This window comes from Eretmochelys imbricata, chromosome 7 (assembly GCF_965152235.1).
Source record: "Eretmochelys imbricata isolate rEreImb1 chromosome 7, rEreImb1.hap1, whole genome shotgun sequence".
Lineage (NCBI taxonomy): Eukaryota > Metazoa > Chordata > Testudines > Cheloniidae > Eretmochelys > Eretmochelys imbricata.
This window is the reverse complement of record NC_135578.1, coordinates 43482069-43497613: the sequence shown is the minus strand read 5'-3', so window position 1 is coordinate 43497613 and position 15545 is coordinate 43482069. Positions and strand designations below refer to the sequence as shown.

Here is a 15545-nt window from a genome sequence, read left to right as displayed (position 1 = left end):
TCAAATTTTATATACTCCTCCCCTTTCCCCCTAAAGCTCCTAGGAAGTTCAGTTTACACTCACTGCCTTGGTTTTCTGTTCTTCAGTTCTCTCTTGCCTCCTTTGACATCTGTCTTACATCCCAAACCCTCCACCAAAAAACACTTTTACCTATTTAAGGTCACCTCAATTACCTCTTGACTGAGATTAAGGTGCCTCTCTCTATTCTAATCCTTCTTGATACACCTCTTTTGATGAAGAGGATCAGTCACTTTCACCTTCACTCTCCCCACCTATACTTCAAGATTTTATAGATTCCATTTACCATATATACTCGTTCATAAGACTATTTTTTGGTGAAAAAGTGAAGTATGAAAGAGCAGTGGTCGGCTTATCAATGGTCTACACCAAAATTTGACAATTTTAAACTCTACTGAATTATTGAATTGAATATCTAATACATTTTCATTGTAGGTCAGGGGTCAGCAAACTTTGGATCCCGGCCCATCAGGGTAAGCAGCTAGCAGGCCAGGACATCTTGTTTACCCAGAACGTCCACAGGCACAGAGCCCCTCAACTTCCAGTGGCCGCGGTTTGCCGTTCCCAGCTGATGGGAGCTGCGGGAAGTGGCGGCCAGCACACCCCTCAGCCCGCGCTGCTTTCCGCAGCTCCCATCGGCTGGGAACAGCAAACTGCGGCCACTGGGAGCTGAGGGGCTCCATGCCTCCGGACACTCCAAGTAAACAAAATGTCCTGGCCTGCTAATGGCTTACCCTGATGGGCTGAGATCCAAATTTTGCCAACCCCTGAACTATAGGATCAGCTTATGAAAGGGTCATACAGTTTTTGCCATTTTTACCTATCCATCTTGAGGGGTCGGCTTATAAACGAATGGGCTAATGAACGAGTATATACAGTAATTTTCCATTCTAAGCTGGTATCACTCAAATTTCTCTTAGTCCCCCTTCTCTTTTTCTTCAGACTTTATATTTAGGTGACTTCACCAACTCTTATGGTTTCAGCTACCACTTCTTTTGTGCTGACTACTTCCAAAACTATTACTTTTCCCATTACTCCCACTGTTTCCTCCTGACCACTCTCATGTCTCAGATTGTCTTTCAGCCATCTCCTTTTGGATGTCCTACCAATTTAACCTCTAAGATTGTGATTTTCAAAGGGATGTAAAGGAGTTTGGTGCCCACAATCCATTTAATATCAATGGGAATTGAGTGTCTAATTTCCTTAAACCCCTGTGAAATTCCCAGTGCAAATGCCTAAAACTGAATTTGATATTTCCTCACAAATACTCATCTCTCCATCACTGTTGGAGTCCATTATTCTTCCCATAATCAAGGCTCAAACTTGGTTTCATTTAGACCTTGCTTTCCTGTTCCCTATGTCACCTTACATCCTGGCTTTCCCCAAATCCTGTCATTCTTCGCCTACATCATGTCTAAAAATCAGTCATTCCTCTCCATCCCTACAACTGCAGTCCTTCCCCATACATCTTGGTCAACTTTCACCTGACAGCTGTAATCTCTTCCTTCTGTACTTTTCACTTCTCCCCTCACTCCCTTCTTGAGCAGTCATATGCTGCTGCTAAAATCCATTAAATTCTCTTCCCCACTCTTATGTTATTCTCTCCTGCCAGTCCTTTTGCTAGCTTCTCACATCAAGTTCAAATTCCCCATTCACACCTTAGAGGCTCTGTTCTCTTCTTCTGCTATCCCACATCCTCCTCTCAACACCTTCCTCCCGTTGCTCCTCCTCTTTACCACTCTGATTTCCATTCCTCTTCATGTTGTCTTCTTCTGGCTCCTACACTTAGAATTATCTCCCTCCCTCCTTCAACTATTTCCTCCAACACATTTCCATCACAGTTCTTAAAAGACCCTACCGTTCCAAGATTCATAGACCACACTATAACTCAAAACACTTAATGTCTGAGCTATTCTGTCCATGTCTTTACTGTATTAAAAACATCCTGGGGACAGGGAATTGTGCCTTATGTATTTGTACAACATCAGGCACATTAACACCATTTAAATAACATTTAACATTTATATCGTATATCCAGATCTGCTGAATCTGATTGAGGAATATATACTGATGTCCATCAAACCAGAAAAATAAACCAAAAACCCCACAATGTCTTTTTCCTTTTAGATATGAACCTTAAGAAGAATTATAAAAGCCAACGATGACATGGATGAATAGTTGACTGAATAGCTCATTGAGTTCCTTGCCCCTTGTCTCTAGAAATGCACATGGGAATTCAGTACCACAAAATTTCAACAAAGACATCTAGCAGTTGGCTCACTGTTATGTTCTATTTCAATGGAGACCTTATCTCATAATCCTCCCCAAAAGATTGCATGAATTCTTTCCAAAGTATAGTATTATCACTGTCAATTTCTACATTGCGATCAAAATCCTGTTAACTTATCTTGGGAAGAATATAAAGATGTTGTTGGTTAACAGTCTGCTGTTGCTGTACTCATCAGGCAAATATATTTGCAGGACAAGTAAATAACCGAAGTTCAGGTTGCAACTTGCAGTCATAAGGTTTTATGCCTCTTTGCCAATATAGCTAATCAAACAGAATCAGATTATTTGCAAGTGTAGATGCATGTTCATCACTTGCCATATTAGACATTTCAATGATCTGATTAAGCACAAGAGACAAGTATTGCTTCTTAAATTTGCTTATGCTGTCCTGCTCAATGGACTGTATTAATGACTTCAGGTTGTCAAGCAGAAATATGTTTGTAAGTTTATATAGAGAGTATGTTTGGCATTAGTGAAAACAACATCTATTGGTATGCACCTTCTTAATCATATCTTCCATATTACTCCAGTCACTACGCATTCTGGTTGCCCTCATATAGTAAGATATCAGTGGTGTTTTACTTTTCTTAAGGCATCAAAGATTTCTTTTCCTATCACAAAAGGCTAGAGTATCCAGCTTCTCACTGCCATCGGTAATGTTGTCAACAGTGGAGTATGAATATATCTTTCTTCAGCTTGCTGTTGACTCTGCTTTACCTGACTAAGGACTGAATATGGACTTCAGGATTTGGTCCATAAATAAATAAAGCCATTTAATTCTTAGTCACTTGCTGTTCACTCATCCACAGTAATTACTTTGTTAAAGGATTCGTTTCTCTTTTGCATACACTTTGCAGAACATACATTTAACCATAGTAGATCAATATTTAATTTAATAAGGGAGATAATGACAATATGTAAACTGTGCAGTTAAACTACATCTCCATTCTGACAAGATGATAAAAATAACATGGTGGGATCGCACGTTCACCTTTTCTCATCAATTTCTTCATCAAATGTATTCATTTGAGAAGCAGAGATACCTTTTCCACCTACGAGTCCTGCAAAATCATGCTCAGATCTAAGAGCCAAACTGAGTTATTTACATCCCACGCATCTCCCCACAGTAACAAAAATTCTGAAGATTAAATTAGGACCCTAGTGACCCCTATGTAATTCAATTGCCTTCAACAGGTTTTTAGGGTGTAAGTTATGGGAACTGAGTAAACAACTGTTTATTATGCACTAGAAGAAAATAGAACAGCTAACTCCTAGCAGTGTAGGAGCCAACATAGCTAACAGGATGAAAAATGGAATTGTACAGTTAAATGACATACAAGTAAAACGGAAGGTGCTGTGTTTATGTCTGCATATATCTTCAGGCAGAAACAATATTTAAACACAAAAATATATCTGTACAGAAGTAGTAGTGTTCCTGGTTTAGAACAAGTGCTATGATGGGGTGCATATGCTTATTCTGTAACTGTTAGTGTAACCACTGGAAGGAATAACCAGAGATTGACTGTTACAAAATTTGAACACAATTTTGCCTTCTGCAACGAAGCATGAAGATAACTGTGCCTGCATAATCTAAACAGTACCTGTGAGCCTTCCTCATTATAGTGCCTTGCATTTCGGAACATTAGCCTCATATCTTCTATCATAGCTTCCTCCCCTGAGTATTTATCACTGCGGATGTTATGCTCAATAATTTTTAAATCCATTGGCTCCAAGATGATTTTATAATAATCTGGATAGTCCTTTTTGGAGGGTTTAACCATAAATAGATCACACAGTCTTCTGCCTGTGCCAGGCTCTCGAGCTTCAAGAACAACATTATATAAGATTTTCATTCGCTGCTTCTTTATATTCTTTTTACTGTTGGGTAAAAAAGGGGAAAAGTATTATTTTTTCTCACCCACACACCTCCACCAGAACAGCATTTTTATTTCTGCTAGAAGATACACTGAATGCCATTTTTAAAAAAAGCATAGTACCGGTGTATGAAGACCGCCACCACGCTAGAAACGTGTGCACGCCAATTTAAAAAACAGTTACAGAGTGATGATAGTAGGACCAGAGAATTTGGGTCCATAGGTAAGTGCAACACTAGTTGAGCTAGCCAGCTAATTTTAAAACACCTCCTCTCTTCTCCCTTTGCTCCACTTGGAGATAAAAGAGTTTCCCCAGCATGAAACAAACCACTGTTTTCATGAATGATACTGCCTTACTCTGAATATTCCTCAAATTATGGAGTCAGACTCTGTATTTTCAAACCTAAAGCTCCTGTGTCTCCCTCTATGACTGCACTTACCTAATAGACAAAAAGAATGAAAGGGTATACTCATCATCTTAATGCATAAACTCTTGTCCCTAGATGAAGGAAGTTTCATTTGTAAGACTGAATTTTTTTTAAAAAACGGCCTCTAATTCTGAGTTCTTCAATTTTTGGGAGTTCAACTTCATAAACCTTGAGCTTGGTTTTCACAGGTGCTCAAGTCAATGAGATCTGTGAATACTTGGCACTCTTGGGAAGGGAATCAAGCCTAAGCTTCTGAAGCTGGACACACAAAAACTGAGGCAATTTTTTAAAAATTTAGCCCTAAATGACTGGTTCACTGGCAAAATGTGCTATATACAGAGCATCAAGGGGACTTATGACTTTTCTCCACTGGTAAGAATATTTTTACATTTCTCACAGCATATACTGTATCACAAGGATAAAATATAAAGAAGGATCATTCTACAAATTAATAGAAAGTAGCTTCTGAATTGTTTGAACACCCGTCAAAAAACAGCAAGCTTTACCAATACTCTAAAGTCAAACTGGCAAATGGCTATTCTTATGCTGTCACAGACACTTGTCTCCCTATAGCAAACTATTATGATTTAATGATATTGCAAATAAGAGATTTAAAAGTATAATGAAGTTATGACTTGTTCGCAATAAAATGAAGGTGTTTGTGGCTCCCTACACACATCTGCACAACCTGTAAATTAAGTATGTTGCAGATTTTTGTTTTAATAGGGCCTAGTCTTGTTTATCTTTTATTTAAATACAATGGAACACTTTGGACTAGACTTCCATAGAAGTGCTTCAACCCAGCTTCTAAATTATATATTAAATTTTGCAGAAGCCAATCAGGTGGTTATCTTTCCAAATCACTTGATCCACAGACATAAATCTTTTAATGTGCAGACTGTGTACACAAAACTACATGTGCAAATGTATAGGGTTTTTTGATAGTGTAGTTTTATCATTAATTCCTCACAGAAGCCAGTTAGTACCCACAGTCTATCACAGAGCATTAGTTTTCATAGGCCAATAGGCTGTGGTACACAGAACATTCCCCAAGATTGCTGCAGCACAGACATTTCAACATTTAGTTCCTTTCCAATTAAATAATTTTATGCATTTAAAAAAAAAAAAATCTGTGCTTGCCAGGACACTCTTGTGAGATGAATTAGCTATTTCATGATGTACTTGGGAACAGGAAGACACCACCATCACAAGCAATTAAAAAAACCAAAACCAGAAAACAGATGTAATATGACATAAATCACAATTTGATGGAGAAAGAAAAAGGGTTTCTTAGCTATACAAATTAAAAATCAGCAAGTGCATTTTGCATTTCTTCACTGGCAGGAGACTCAGTTGGAGATTCTCTTAAGTAATCATGGACAGAGTCAACATAGACTAGACAAACTCTTGAGGTCCCTATATTTCTATGATTCCATACTTCCCAGTTCCATTTTTAATATTTGGTCTGATAAAAGTTAATGAGGCAAAAAAAATTACAAGGCAGAAATAGCAACATACTGATCCACACTTAAGGTTCGGGTCATGCATTTGCCACATTGAAAGGGACACTCAAAAGAATTCCCTCACTAACAGGCTGCTACACCATCAGCCTCCTTCAGGACGTCAGGATATGTTTTACTCTGGCCATTCACTGTATTTACTATCCTCTGGAATTCCTGAAAGCTTTTCACCTCCACTAACTGAATTTTCAGCTTATTCTATTCACTTTATCAATTTTTGATCAACTGGGATGTAGTTTTAATGATTGCATTTACAAATCAAAATTCGTTTTTACAACTATATCTTTAGTGCAGCAACAAAAAAATTTGCCTGTCTTCTCTCTACTGTATTTCATCATCCTAACAGCCCTATTTGCTTTCTTTTCGTTGAGTTCTTAGATTATTTTTTAAAGGATTTTAATATTCTCTTGTATAAGAGGATCCAATGCAATACATTATTTTAGGGCACAGAGGGCAATTTAATTTGCTTGTGTCAGCAGTATCCACTGATTCTGCAAGTAACATAGACTTGCAGTTGTTGTGGTCTGCTCCTTGCTGATCTTTATTTGGCACTTTATTCTCTCTCTCTCTCCCCGAGATCACTCGGCTACCTTTCAGGATCTCTTTTCCCCCCAATGGTATCACCAAATTGTACCACCTCCTATAGCTTAGTTACTAGTCTTTTGGCTGAGAATTTTCTATCTTTGATTGATGACTGCTATCCAGAAAACATGGAGGATGCTACTACAATTATATAATCATGTTTATGAAAGATTCTCTTGTTTTGATGGCTCTGGTCTGGTTTCACCTTTTTCCAGTCCCTCTCCCTAGCATAACAGCAAACTCAGAACCTGGAAGGTTGACAGTAATAGGCTGGAGCAACAGTGGAGCGGCCTGAATCTCAGTTTACACCAACACATTTCGCTATCTCAAATCATTTCAGTGAACACCGAAGACTTTTCCCTAGTGTTCTGAGGAAGAATGGATGGGTTAGCATCTACCTTCCAAACATGATATTTTTAAACCTATGATCTTAGTGGGCATTTATAATGCTTTCAGAGCACTATGGTGTTTTGTTTTGTGGTGTTTTATGTACACAAATTTTAATACTCCACCACCTGCCATAATCATCCTATTTTCTTATATTGGGTCTATTTATGCCTTCCTTGGCCCATGTTGATTGCTGATAGAGAGCACTTGGGGAATGTGAGATCAGAAGGAAGGGAGAGGTGGCCCACCGTGACTTTCATGGTGAAACTATACTTGATCTGTCCTGGATCAGATAAAAAATTCCAGTGATCTTATCCCAGGGAGTTTTCCCCAATCAAGAACCTGTATCTTGCAACAGGATTGAAGATTAACAATAAAATGTAAAAACTAAAAATATATTTTAAAAATCAATTTATTTTTCATTCGGGAATTACTAACCAATAGTAAAAAAGCGAGTCATGGGTGAGGAAAACAAGGGAAGAGGAGCAACATAACTGCTAGTTACAGATAAAGTGTAATAACAAATCACAAGAACTTACAGAGTACTTTTTGGACTGAAAATACTATATCTTAAGTGAGAAACACACATAGTATTACCTAATTATGTAAAATGTCAGTGTCATACATTTTAAGAAACTGAAGTATAAATATTCTTGCCAGCTATATATTTACATATTAGTAAGAAAATGTCAGTATGGAAAAATAAAACAATTAATTATAAATGATAAATGAGATGTTTCATGGTTTTAGAATTCATATATGAAGTCTTAAACATAGATGTTTTAATGTTCTTCTATATGACAAATGAAAGCAGCAACAAAAAGATGTCTGTAGGAAACACAAAAGTGCATACCTTTTCCTTTTTGAACTTCCAGTATCAGATGTGGCAGAAGAGATCATACTGTCTCCATCCTCAATGTCGTCTCTCCTAGCTAGCTCTTTCTTCTTTGCCTGAAAAAGAGCAAATCCCTAGTGTCAGACTTGCTACTGAATGTTCCCAGAACAAATGAATATTAAACAGATGCACAGATCAGATTCACTGAGAAAGACACAACTACAGCTGTAGGATGCATAAATATTAAAGCACCATTAAAAGCTTTCCAATGACTGTAATTCAGTGAAAGACGTCCGCACAAAAGAAAATTTTATTAAAGACATGAAAATATTTTGAAGAATCAATTCAAGCCAATGCTATTTCAGACTAGCAACTATTTGAACTGTTCTGTTAAATGTTGTAATTCACGATACACAAAGTGTGTTAGTATCCTCTTATTCAAGTCATTTTAGCTATACTGTATCTGTCAATTTTAAAGATTCTTGTACTTACTTTCATAGCTTGATTCTAATCTACTTGCAAACAAAGTTATTTAGAGAAATAACTAAGAAGATCCACTCCCCATTCAACACATTATTTTTGCAGATGTATTTCCTGACAAAGACAGATGACCCAGTATAGGATGCATTGAGAACTTCTGAACATTAAAATACGTTCAGGATACTTAACCATAAAAACTGCATTGTTGAACATAAAGAACAGCTAATAAACTATCAAATACGCTACTGCACATTTAAAAAGCTCCAAGAACTACCACCTAAAGAAAATAAATTCATAAATACAGCTATCATCTTGATCGCTTTACTCTTCTCTTTATACCTGCATAACTTGCTGCATTTTCAGTACTCTCTTATAGATGGCTGAATTAGGAACATTGTAGCGTTTGGCATTTTCAAACATTAAGTTCAGATCACACTCCAAGTGGTCTAGAGTTTCATATTCATGGTTCTTCAGTTTGGTTCTGTGGAAAAGACAGACACAACTTATGTTGTTTCACAATAGTTCATCACTGTAATTATTTCAAATGCTTTCTTTCCAAGCAAGTCAGTAACAGAAGAACTCTGATGTGGAGGAATATGTTCTGATAGTGCCTTTATACCTCAGCATTGCAACTGGACATGCCAAACAAAGTGTTTGGGTTTTGGTTTTTAAAGTGAATTTAGCATTAGGAAAGGCACCCTACTGACAGCTCTGGAGACTCTAGCCCTCTTTTTGTACATAGAATAGATATAGCATGTGAAGCAGAAGTACAAATTTCCCCTATAACTGCTCCACCATGCCTGTAAGGACCACCTGCAATATAAAAAGATAATTCAATCCCCATTTTCATTGTGAGCATGGTCCTAAAAGCACTCAGCACCACATGAAAAATGCTAAGTGCCAGTGGCTCCAATTATCAGGAACTGGTGATGCTCCACACCTTCTCGGATCAAGCTGTCAATTTTTGGCCTCTGCTAAAACTGCCAGCAAGAAGCGTGCAGATTAGTGCTAACTGCAGTAAAGTTTGTTATGAAAATACTACTAAGAACTGGTCTGAGACCATCAAGTCATTTCATGTCTGGAAACAAATTGCAATCAGACAGCTCTGACTTGCAAGCACCTTTTGCTTTCTCTGTTTCCCCTTATGTGTTGGAAAAATTGCCAGTCAAAACCTTCGTTTTCCATCAAGTCCCACATCAAAACTAACCTCAACTAAAATGCATACAGAAAACTGGTATCTGCAAATAGCACACAATACCTGCAAATTGCGAGGCAGCAGACATGCCAAACCCCTGGAAAAAATGCAGAAATTGATCTTATTTTTGGCTTAATTGCCTTGTGAGTTGTTTATGGGCTAGTTTTTGGCTTGTAGCTTTTTTTTTTTTTTGAGCAGCTCCCAGGAAGCCAGGGGCAAGGGGGTGGAGAGAGTCAGGGGTGTACAGCGGGCCCACCATAATCCCAGACTGCATGTTGGGGGGGGGGATCTAGTCACATAGAGTGTTGGGGTTCTTAGGGATTGGCTTGTTTTGGCCTTGTTTTGAAATGGGATTAGCTTGATTTTGGGCTTATTGTGAAAGCCAGGGTGCTTATTTACCCTGTGAAAGTTGGCAACTGTGCTAGGCAGGCAGGCAAGTTGTGAGTATTGCTAATGATTGGCTAAAAATTGATCATATCCTATTACTTTTGTTATCCCACCTCCCTCACACCTCATTCCCAGCCTGCTTGTTTGTCACATCCATCTGATGTGATGTCTTTTAATCTGTAAATAGAGAGTGTCATTTATGTTTGTACAGAGTCTGCCACAATTGGCCCCATAGCTGGCGGAGGCCTTTCGGTGCTACCAGAATATAAATGCAACCACTTTTGGTCAACACCAAACTGTATTAGTGACCTAGGAGCATGAAAGGCTGTATTCTATTAACAGTTCCCTGAGTCATCTAGTCCCACTGTTATTAAACAAGATTCTGTATTTCTCAGCAATGGTTGAGGAGAATACAGCTAGTTCCAACAGGGTGAGGAGCTGCAATTGTTATGGAAATCACTGAATCATAAACATGCATCTCTACTATGTCATTTCTAAATAATCATTTTTCAGAACAGAATCACACTTTAATTGCATAGTTCATATGGTCCCTATCTGCACACTCCCCACTGTATGCAGTAGAGCAAATGCAGCTTTCCTGTTCAGATTGGCGTGTCAGTGAACTCTACTGTTGGGGGAAAAAAAAAAAATCCTGAACCAAGATCCTGAACATTAAGAGGAACAGAAACTTATTTTCTAACATTTTGCTTTAAAATGTATCATTTTAAATCAACACATTCTATTAATACTTTAGAATGCTGAATAGCTTGTTAATTTCTTTTAAATCTTCTTTAGCTCACTTTTAATACTCATAAATAAGCAGCAGACTGACTATTTGCAACCCCGCTCCCAATCTATACTGCAAGGTATCACTCTTTTCCATTATAGATTATCAAAATCCACTACAAACAGGTTTTAGTACAAATTTAATTATGAGCCAAATTCAGTTTTGAGTTGCGTGTTGTGCAGTTGCATTAACATCAACTATTTGCCTGGGTGTAAGAAGGGTAGAATTTGGCACTATGCATTCTTTATATGTCACTTAGAGATTTTTTTTTAATAGTTAGTTAAATACTATTAAAAAACAGATGCTAAGCGTACAGGATGTTTTTTAAGTTCTCTTCTATGTGATGTAGTTGGTTATTTAATATTCCATATTCATGAAAATATAAGTTTTGTGCCTGTTCCATTTGTGTAGTATCAAACACTACAGGATGCTTTTACTCCAACTAATTAGAAAATTGATGAAGATAGTATGCATTTTTTTTAAGATAGATCTTGTATAATAAAATATATTAAATTCTTCAAGTCTAACAAAGTTATTGACAAGTATGTGATGTGTGCATGCATGTACATACATATACCCTTGTTGAACGTTTAAATATAAAAAGGACAATACACCATTAGACATATACAAGGCAACACAGGGTAGAAAGTGTCATAGGAAAGTGCAAAAGAATGGATGTTTTTAAAAAGAAGGATGTTTTAACATTATTCTAATTTCCCAATTTACATGGGATTATCCAATGTGAAAATGACTAGACTTTTGCTTGCTTACTGCTTGACCGATGGGATTTACATGTGGTATGTAAGTCAGATTTGCATTGTCAAGGGAGAAAATGTAAGCATGCAATTTACACTTTTAAAGCGTAATTTTATTCTATTCTTTGACATCTTTTCCCACAAACTAATTGGGAATCAATAAAGCAAGTTGTCAGTCTTCTAAAATTACTAGTTAGAACTGAACCTATACATGAAAGGTTCATCAAAATCCTATCTCCAAGTGTCCACTGAGGAGTGCAATGGGATAGAAGTTCCCACAAATAAGTATCCTGCTTCTCTCTCAAGGAATGTTGATGGCATCCAACCAGTATTTTTTGTTAATATTTCTTTCTTCAGAGGACTGTGACAACTGATGTAGACCAGTGGTATGCAAACTTTTCCAGCCATGCAACCCCTTCCCATTCAGGGAACTTGTCGGACACCCCCTCCATTACTTGAAATCTGAAACTGGGTTTTTTGCATTACTTGTAATATGAAACTAGGTTTTTAAATGGGAAGGTGCAGGGGAAATGCATAAGTGAGACTATTCATTCATTCGGTTTAGTATTAGTGTCATTCTACAGATTCCAGGCTCTCAGCTATTATATATGTTGCCAGTTTATGTCTTTTAATAATCAATTATTAATCATTAAATGAGTTTTAAAATTAATAAGAATCATAATTAATGTTAAGGGCATAGCAAACCTGCTGTAGTTATGAAACTTACCAATTTGTTGAAAATAAGACAGGCTGTGCTTTTATTTGTATGTTTGTTTTTTAAAAGGGCGAAAGGCTGAAGTTTCTTTGTGCCTCCCTCCCCTCCCCCCCACCAAGTTTGCGCACCACTGACAGACAGTACGGCAGAATTAGTCTCAGTCAGAGATGGACTATTGGGACTATGATTATGAAGATCATGACAGTCAGGAATAGTAAATACTTTTTCAAGTAGAACATTCCAAATATTTGCAAGAGTACCCTCCATCTTTATTGCTGTGGGAGGAGAAGGAAAAAAGCTACCCCTTTTCCATTCTGGAGTATTTGCTATACAGGTAATCATTAGGGCTGTGATAAAGAACTCATTTATGCTAAAGTTCATCTCCTCGAAAGCAAATAAGGTGTGTAGATGCAATATTCATGCTTCTCAATCATTTGCTGAGCCAACTAATTTGAAGTTTGTTTTAATTGTAGCAGTGTATACCTTGTGAATGTTCTTGTGCAACACTGATGTATTTGTCTTCTTATAGAAAGCTAGAGAAATTTTAAGACATTGGAAGACAGTAATATGAAAATACACACCTTAAAAAATTCTAGTCTCCTAATTGACTTCCTAGACTATAGTTTGGGAGTTACAGTTAATGTGTTTTGATTGCTGTGTTGCACAAAGGTTTTGCTCAACTTTCTGAAGACTCCTGATGGATTCCATCTACATACACACCACAAATACTGCATTTCTTTATTCAGTAAAATCTTCTCCTCATTACCTCTTTATGCTATTCCTCTTTATTAAGGGCTGGTCTAAACACAGTTTTTGTACCTATTTAACTATATCAATGTAAATCCTATTTCTGTAAATTTATATTGGTATAACTATATCAATATTGGGGTATGGTTGGGGTAGGGCAGGTTATGAACTAACGTAACCATATCTGTTTCTAAACCTATTTAGTTGAAAATGGTAGAAGAACTGTGTATAGATAAGCCTTTAGAGACTCTCTAAAGATTTCATAAAATCTTATTTAGATTTTTAAATACACATCATACATAAGTCCCCTTAACAATGTATTTAAATTCACAATGCATATAGGAACACTAATCCAGCAGCATGATACAATAAATTAGCTCACCAGCCAACAACATACCCGCATCCCTCTTCACCCACCCCTCAAACCATAATCGATCTCAAGGCTGTTATCAAATAGACAGGCTTTTGCACTGTGCTCTGAAGTTCAACAAATACAAGCTAAACTTCAGAGACAAAGGGCTTTCACAGAGAATAGGGCCAAAAGAAATCTGATGAGGTTCAACAAGGACAAGTGCAGAGTCCTGCACTTAGGACAGAAGAATCCCATGCAGCGCTACAGGCTGGGGACTGATTGACTAAGCAGGAGTTCTGCAAAAAAGGTCCTGGGGATTACAGTGGATGAGAAGCTGGATATGAGTCAGCAGCGTGCCCTTGTTGCCAAGAAGGCTACATTAGTAGGAGCACTACTAGTAGATCGAGGGAAGTGATTATTCCCCTCTGTTAGGCACTGGTGAGGCCACATCTGGAGTATTGCATCCAGTTTTGGGCCCCCCACTACAGAAAGGATGTGGACAAACTGGAGAGAGTCCAGTGGAGAGCAATGAAAATGATCAGGGGGCTGGGGCATATGATTTATGAGGAGAGGCTGAGGGAACTGGGCTTGTTTAGTCTGCAGAAGAGAAGAGTGAGGGGGTATCTGATAGCAGCCTTCAACTACCTGAAGGGGTGTGTGATGTTGCACCCCATAATGCTTTATGGAAATATGCTTATGAATGTATATATGACATAACTGGAATATGTTTTATGCTACATATGTCATGTAATATATTTCTGTAAAGGTTATGATCTACTGAATATATTCATCCTATTTGTATACTTGTATCATTTTTGTATTTGAAGTTATGAATATTGTCTGTGTACTTGTTTGATTTTAAGTAGCCTTAGTAAGGCATTTGGTCAGCTTCTTAAGAAAGGAATTTGCAAGTTAAGTGCCCAATCAAGAAACACTTAACGGACAATGGAATCTTGGAAGACTCCAATCCACATAAGAAGTCTACCTGGGGACATTCAAGGTACCATGTGAACAACGGCTGCCACCTGTAAAGTTCTGAGTCATGCATGGACATGTGACTTGCCTATGTGACTCCAAAACTCCAGCTTGCAGCTGGATTCTGCATAGGAGAGAAGAGGGGGTCTCAACCCACAAGAGAAAGTCTATTTAAGCCCCTGGGAGACCCCTCCATTTTGTCTTCAGGTGGCTCAAGAGATAGCCTCTCCACCCCCAAAGGATACCTGAAAGAAACTGAAACAAAGGACAGTAACTACAGGGGGTGTCAGTGATTACTGGACCCAGACTAGAAGGAGCCTAGTCTGTAAAAGAAACTTACTGGAACATCTCTGAGGGTGAGATTTCATCTGTAATCACTTTCTTACTGTATTAAGTTTAGATTTGCATGTTTTATTTTATTTTGTTTGGTAATTTACTTTGTTCTGCCTGTTATTACTTGGAACCACTTAAATCCTACTTTTTGCATTTAATAAAATCACTTTTTACTTATTAATTAGCCCAGAGTATGTATTAATACCTGGGGGGGGGGACAAACAGCCATGCATATCTCTCTATCAATGTTATAGAGGGCGAACAATTTATGCGTTTACCCTGTATAAGCTTTATACACAGTAAAACAGACTTATTTTGGGTTTGGACCCCACTGGGAGCTGCGTACCTGGGTGTTGGAGACAGGAACACTTCTTAAGCTGTTTTCAGTTAAGCCTGCAGCTTTTAGGGGGTTTGGAGGGTGGGAGGGGGGGATCAGGGCTGGGGCAGGAGGAGGGGTGCAGGAAAGTGTGCAGGTTCCGGCTGGGGGTGTGGGCTCTGTGGTGGGGCTGGGGATGAGCGGTCTGAGGTGCAGGAGGGTGCTCCGTGCTGGGATCGAGGAGTTTGGAGAGCAGGAGGGGGATCAGAGCTGAGGCAGGGGGTTAGCGCGTGGGGAGAGGCTCAGGGGTGCAGGCCCCGAGCAGCGCTTACCTCAAGCGGCTCCCGGAAGCAGTGGCATGTCCCTTCTCTGGCTCCTATCCGGAGGCGTGGCCAGGCACTTCTGCATGCTGCCCCATCAGCAGGCACTGCCCCGCAGCTCCCACTGGAGTGCTTAGGAGCCGGAGCGGGGCCATGCTGCGGCTTCCAGGAGATGCGTGGAGTGGGCCCTGGTTGGAGAGCAGGAGCGGGGTCCAGCCACGTGGTGCAGCCCCATCCTGCGCCCTGGCCG

The 15545-nt window shown here is 38.7% G+C and overlaps 1 protein-coding gene across 8 annotated transcripts in view; it reads right to left on the bottom strand.

Annotated features, from left to right (window-relative positions):
* The window catches only part of PBRM1 (polybromo 1), a 91285-nt gene that overhangs the window by 36612 nt on the left and 39128 nt on the right, over positions 1 to 15545 (bottom strand). For all 8 annotated transcript variants that reach the window (XM_077822176.1, XM_077822174.1, XM_077822178.1 and 5 more), the window contains 3 exons: positions 8753 to 8894; positions 7952 to 8049; positions 3909 to 4185 (listed from right to left, as the gene is read on the bottom strand). In XM_077822176.1, the coding sequence (XP_077678302.1) occupies positions 3909 to 4185; positions 7952 to 8049; positions 8753 to 8894 (517 nt within the window). The remainder of the gene's footprint in view (positions 1 to 3908; positions 4186 to 7951; positions 8050 to 8752; positions 8895 to 15545) is intronic.